Source organism: Pinus tabuliformis, chromosome 2_1, assembly GCF_031772625.1.
Source record: "Pinus tabuliformis cultivar Carrire ecotype Pingquan chromosome 2_1, CPIR1, whole genome shotgun sequence".
Taxonomy (NCBI): domain Eukaryota; kingdom Viridiplantae; phylum Streptophyta; class Pinopsida; order Pinales; family Pinaceae; genus Pinus; species Pinus tabuliformis.
In genome coordinates this window covers 759511667-759518752 of record NC_142299.1, presented here as the reverse complement: position 1 = coordinate 759518752, position 7086 = coordinate 759511667, and the positions used below count along the sequence as shown (strand labels likewise).

General features: G+C 36.3%; 1 protein-coding gene across 1 annotated transcript; it reads left to right on the top strand.

Annotated features, from left to right (window-relative positions):
* The first annotated feature begins 1422 nt into the window (after positions 1 to 1422).
* On the top strand, positions 1423 to 3918 carry LOC149202788 (CASP-like protein 1U1). Its single transcript, XM_089400040.1, has 3 exons — positions 1423 to 1713; positions 1815 to 1944; positions 3481 to 3918. Exons 1-3 carry the CDS (start codon positions 1430 to 1432, stop codon positions 3709 to 3711), a joined length of 645 nt encoding a protein of 214 aa, XP_089256166.1. The 5' UTR covers positions 1423 to 1429; the 3' UTR covers positions 3712 to 3918.
* The last annotated feature ends 3168 nt before the right edge of the window (positions 3919 to 7086 follow it).

Genomic DNA, 7086 nt, shown 5'->3' with positions numbered 1-7086 from the left:
TTTGTTTGCCGCTCTCCGTTCACTCTTATATCGCTCAGGGTTTTGGCCTTCAAACTTGCTTGTTAGTGAGATTTGAGTTGGGTTTATGGATGCTATCCTGTCTATTCTCAAGTTTTTGCCTTGTATTTCTGCAGCATGCTTTGATTTTTATCAAATTTGTTTATGAGTTGTATACTTTGATTTTTTTTTGTGTTTTTTTTCAGGATCATGAGGTTTTCGATGTAAAGTTTTATGTCCTCTGTTGGGAGACCTGGTTATTTTTTATGACCATTGGTATTTTTCAAATTGACCATAAATATTTTTGTGTTTTTTTTTTTAAGGATCATGAGGTTTTCGATGTAAAGTTTTATGTCCTTTGTTGGGAGACCTGGTTATTTTTATGACCATTGGTATTTTTCAAATTAACCATAAATATTTTTTGTTCTTCTATGCCCTAATAGATTTGAACACATACCATTAAATACACTCTTGTTTGTCTATATGCAAAATGTAAATCTATTTATCTTCATACATATAATTAAGTTTTTTTCTCACATGAAAAAATTTAATTATTCTTTTATTTTTCCATGTACCATTAATATCAGTGAGATGAACCAAAACCAAGACATATACCACCTTTTTCCATATACCACTAATATCACTTAGATGAACCAAAAACAATAAATATACATCTAAATTTGATAATTAAACAATTCCTTAAATTAAGATTTCAACAGAATTTTAGGTTTGAAATGTGTCGTGCAGAAATTTGTAACCATTCCTTAAAATAAGGTTTCAAATGAATTTTATGTTTGAAATGTGTCTGGCAGGAATTTGTTTTAAAAAAATCCAATGCCTGATATCGATGCCACGGTGTAACCCCATATTGATTGTCACCTTCTTCTAACAAATCAATTATTTATTTGATAGACGCTTCAATGTTCATAGTTTTCCTTAAACTTTGCGTCTTGCTGTGGTCATCTTCTTTATTTATTTATGGAAGGAAACTTCCATCACCCATCAAACTGATAACAGAATGATATTAGAATATTAATAATATTGTAGGAGGGTATCTTATTATGTTCGGCTGGTCTCACAATAACCTCTTCAAAGCATAAATCCTTCAGAATTATGCAAAAGATCAGGATGCAAATAACGGATAAGGAGAATTCAAATGAGTATATTGACCAACTTCTGCAATTCCACGAAGCGGGGCCGGGCCATATCTCAAATTTTGCCTCGACCTGCAATCGATCATGGCGGATTTGTCTCGATTCCACATATAATTATCAGCGCCAGCTATTTTTTTCAAATAAATATAGTATAACTTGTTCGCACGGCACCCATTAGAAAAATATTTATTTACTTACAAACTTACACGTAAAGGTTTCTGCGTGTATATATGCAACTCGGTCTGAATAGAGTTCTTGTGATTGAAGGGTACTGAGAAATGGAATCTCAAATTAATGCCAGCGACTCTTACACAGAGAATAAGGCCCTCGGGGTTGATAGAAATCCGAGAATTGATGGCGTGTCTCCTCCTGTGAGCAAGAATTTTTTTGTGGTTGCTTGGATATTGAGACTGCTAGCAATTTGCGCCACGCTTGTTGCTGCAATTGTGATGGGGGCGAACAAGCAAACGGCGATGGTGGCCATTCAGGTTCCTCTGGATCCTTTTGGCGCGACCATCATTACCCCTGCATCTGCCAAATATTACTACTCTCCTGCATTCATGTATGTTGGGGACTAATGATGATTTTAATAGGTTATCCCAGTTAAAATTATTACTGTTTTTCGCCATACTCTTGATTTTACGTATTGCAAATGTTTTGCAGATTTTTTGTAGTTGCGAACGCAGTTGCATGTGGGTACACTGTGCTTTCATTGATTCCGGGAGGAAGACTCGCGTTCAAATCAGGCGTCTACTCTCTTAAGCCTGCCTTTCTGGTGGCTGTGGCCGATTTGGTAAGCACTGCTATGTATTTTGCTGTTTTAGGTCTATTATGGGTGAAATTTCAAAATATTTCCAAAATCTAGTTAAAGATTAGTTTTATATTGTTAACATGATATCTTTAGGTTGATTACAGATTCTAAGAATATTTTAGAATCTAATAATTAAGATATCAATTATTTAATTACTTTCTTGATTATCAGATTTCAAAATATTCTCTAAACTTATGATCCACATAAAAAAAATTATTGGCCAGTAATCTATAGCAAGTTCCTTAGCAGTGCATCCATTCACCTTCAATCCAAAACCCCATGAGCTCGATCCACATAAATTCAATATAATTTAAATGCCCAATATTCTCTCAACCTATAACTAATATGTCTGAATCCGGGATTCTCTCTTGCTAAGCAACCCCAAGCGAGAGTCCAGACTGCTAACATTTAGATTTAGATCTTGTGACCTCCCGGAGTAGCAAAGCATCAGAGGAGGGTGAGGAGAGTGGTGAAATCATTGTACTGATTGATTTAAGCCAGCTCTAACTGTATTTGAATCTTGAGACCTAATGTTGTTAAGCTTTAAAGAAGGGTGAGGAGAGTGGTGAGATCAATCCACTGACTTAGTCAAAGTCAAGCAACAGCAACATATCTCAATAACAGTTGAATTTATAACTTTTTGAAATGACTGAAGTTCCAAAAAGAGAGGGGAGCATGGTGAAAACAATCCACTCTGCCAGGCAATAGCAACATCTTTCAACACCTAATTGGCAACATGTCTGCATCATGGTGTAACAAATTAAACTAACCCAACTAGATAGTTTGGTTTAATTGGTGGATAACAATATGTCTCAACTCCTAGACCTGATGGTCATCCTTAACCAAACTAATCCAACTAGATAGTTTGGTTTGATGGGTGGATAACAATATGTCTCAACTCCTAGACCTGATGGTCATCCTTAATCAAAGTATAGATTTGGGTTATTGAAAAGCCAACTCAAAGTCAACTGTGAATTTGGAGATGGTTTTTAATTTGAATGGATGGTCATCCTAAACCAAACCGTAGATTTGGGTCATTGAAAAGTTAATTCAAAGTCAACTGTGAATTCAGAAATTGCATTTAATTTGAATTTTTAATATTTTGATTTTTTAATCAAATTTTTATTTGAGTTAGATTTAAGACTTTTGCGATCTATATTGTGAATAAATGTCTTTCAGATTAATCATACCATTAGAAACTAACTAATATGATCTGTCCTCAAAACAAAATCCTAAAAATAAACCCCATTAATTAATTAAAAACATAAACCAAATCCAGCCCAAAAAATATTTATTTACATTTTTATTTAAATTCACAATTTTAAAAATATTTTAAAATCAGCTAAAAATAAATAAGGTCCTTACTGGAAATATTCCCAAAAATGAGATCTCACTCTTGGCCCTATTCCCAGATCTCACTCTTGGCCCCTCCATGACCCAAATCTATAATCGAGTTAAAGGAGGGGATGTGGATGTTCAAAGACCCAGGGAACTAATCCAATCTTTAATTGTGTGCAGGTGATGGTGGCGCTAGTATCATCAGCGGCCTCAGCAGCGGCCGCCATTGCGTATGTTGGCTACAAGGGTAATTCTCACACTCAGTGGCTGAAAATTTGCGATAATTTTGGTCGGTTCTGCCACCATACGGCCGGCGCTATAGTTACTTCGTTTGTTGGAGTCATAATCTTTATGATACTCACTGTCATGTCTATTTACGGTATTTACAAACATTCAAGCCGTGCCCGTTAACGGTGGGGAATGGGAACAGTGTTTCTTTGGTTGCATGTGTAAAGCATGGGGTGTGTGTAATTATAACTGACTGTGTTTGTATTGGGATGGAATATAATCTGTTGGTAACTCTGGGTAACCGTTTGTGTTATTTGATGTCGATATCACATTCATATCCTTGTATTCAGTGTCCTGCCGTTAAGAAATTTACAGATTTGGTTAAGTCAATGTTCAGTTTACAGTGTAGAGTATTATAACGATGTTATAAGTTTTGGTTCGGAAATAGTGGAAATTTTAGTATGATTTTGGTTAAATTTTGGTAAAATTTTTGAGAGATTTAATTCACAGCTTGATTTTGAAGTGTTCAGTGACTTTTGATGGTCCCAAATCCATGTCTACCACATAAAAAATAATTCAAACACTCGTATACTCAAGTTTTTAAAGAAAAAAGAACTAAATTCCAGTAAAAATAACTTCCCTGGTGTAAACAACACCAGTTCAGTTTAGAATATTTATTCTGGAGACAAAATATATTATAATCAGTTTAACATATTTATTTCTGAGGCAAAGTATATTATAATCAGTTTGTTAACTTTCAAATAATTATTTTGAATAAAACATTTTTTTAATTTAATATTTGTCATCAATCTTATTTTTTGGGATTTGAAATTCATTTGCAATAAAAATAATTTGACTTTTATAAAAATCGTATTCCTATTTGGTTTGAAATTCATTTGTAAAATAAAAAATTGTTTAAAAAACTAAGATGCATGCCCAGTAGTTTTTTTTTTTCAAAATACCTATATATATAGGTGTACCGATTAGGATTGTACATATTCCACAGTTAAATCCTGATCGTGCCTCCTGATGGTATAAACAATTTATTAGCTATGTACGTGGGAGCCCAGGGAACTATTTGCAATGCTGCATTTTTGGTGGAGGGGCGCATGTTAAAATTGTAATTTTACGCCGCACAGTGGTTTTTGAAAACCATCCTGGTCTCCCCGCACCGCTCTTGGCAAAGACTGTACGAGCAGGAGGAGGCTCCGAACACATTCACTCTCCGCCACGCGTCCCATGTACGAACGCCCCAAAACCACTTTCCCCGGACGGTAAAAGTCGTTTGGTTTGCCGGAGGAGGGTGTGCGAACCACGTTGGATCGGCTCAGCGATTTGATCGCGTGATCTCCGCCGTTGACTTCCCGAAGATGCATACAGCCCACGTCAAATCAATTTTTCAGTAGAGTGGAAGTTTTTTCCCGTTGACCGCCGTAGTGAAACTTATGGAATTTAATGTTTTTTCGTAGATTTAGGTGGAGGTTTTTAACATCGTTATGGGCATGTCTTTAATGTAGTGATGGGCATACACTTTATATTTTTTATATGTTTTTTTATGTACACGTTGTCATAAATATAGACTATGCGTGGTAGTTTAGAGTTTTTTTTGGTATGCATGTTATATAAAAAACAGTGTGTCGAGCCCGTGTTTTTTTTTGTAGCTCATGGAAATGAAGAGAACGCACAGCAGTGCGATAGAGTTTGAAAAACTGTGATGTAATGTTTTATGCTTGGCATTGAAAAACAGAGGTATGTTTTGAAATTGGTTTATGTAACATCCACAGCAGTGGAAAACAAGAAAATACAGAGACAGAGTTTGTTTAGTGAATCCCTCTCTGCACAGAGGATGAAGCATGTATCAGTGTTTTTGTTTTAAATCAATAGAATTTTTTTTTTTTGTAACTGTGTAATGGACTGTGTTCTGAGTTAATTTTTTTTAAAAGAGGTTGTCTGCAAAAGATCCTGGACAGAGTAAACAGAGCATTGTCTCTGTGGTGAATTTTTATTTGCTGGTTTTGGTATTTTCTCCATTTAAAAATACCCAACAGTGGTATCAAAGCAAGGCTTAGGCTCTTTGTAGGAGACAAAGAAGCTGAAGGGAGAAGGTTGTTGCTGCAGCAAAACCTCTCAGGGAGTTAGAAGACTCAGACAGCGAAGGATTCAGGTATTCCCCAAAAGCATTTCTCTTGTTATTGCAGAAGACAGTCAGTTTTTAAAAAAAATCACAGTCAAGGATTTAAAACCATAGTTCAAGATGCAAGGAATGGCAAGCACAAGCATGGGTATGTTCAACACCCAGCTCCCACACTTTAATGGGAAGAACTATGACTACTGGTCTATAACCATGAGAGCTTTGTTCATCGCTCAAGATATATGGGAACTAATAGAATATGGGTTTGAGGAACCAGCAGATGAAACTGAGTTCAATGCATTAACTCAGGGAGAGAAGGATCAGCTGAAGCTCAATAGGAAGAAGGATGCAAAGGCCATTGTCTTGTTGTATCAAGCAGTGGACCAGAGTATATTCCCAAGGATAGCAACAGCTACAACATCACATGAAGCATGGCAAACTCTCAAGACAGCCTATCAAGGCATGGAGAGAGTGAAGACAGCAAAATTGCAAATGCTGAGAAAGGATTTTGAAAACTTGAACATGAAGGAGTCAGATAACATTGACTCATTCTTCACTCATGTGATTGGTGTAATCACACAAATGAGAACTCATGGAGAAACAATTGAAGATAGAAGAATAGTGGAGAAAATATTGAGGGTCTTACCCTCAAGGTTCGATGCCATAGTCACCACCATTGAAGAGACAAAGGATCTCTCAAAATATTCAGTTGATGAGCTACATGCATCACTGATAACTCATGAACAGAGGTTGAGTAGGAATGAAAACTCATCCCTAGAGCAAGCCTTCAAGACCCAGATGTCCTTTGGAAGAGGAAGAGGTCAAGGAAGAGGAAACAGAAGAGGAAGAGGCAGAAGCCAGAACAGAGGTGGAAGGAACAGCCCATCAAATGCACAAGGAAGAGGCAGCAATCCAAATCAGAACCAAGGTCAAGGCAGCAGCCAACAAAGAGATCAGTATCATGCTCAAGGACAAAGGTATGATAAATCTAATGTTCAATGCTATTATTGCAAAAAGTATGGACATTATGCTAGTGATTGTAGAAAGAAACAACATGATATGAACAACAGACAAAATGCAAATGTTACAAGAGAAAACAGCAGTCAAGAAAATGTCCTGTTAGCTTGTAACATGGCTGAAACACATAGTGAGGACATATGGTTTTTAGACTCAGGTTGCAGCAACCATATGACAGGGAATATAACCCTCTTTTCAGCCTTAAATCAGAATTTGAAATCAGAGGTCACACTAGGAACTGATAGTAAAGTGTCTGTTATGGGAAAAGGGGAGGTAAAAATATTTACAAAGCAAGGAGAAAGGAAAACCATAGCAGATGTCTACTATGTCCCCGGAATGAGATGTAACCTATTGAGTGTTGGACAGCTTATCCAAAAGGGTTACAATGTTTATTTTGTAAATGATGTGTG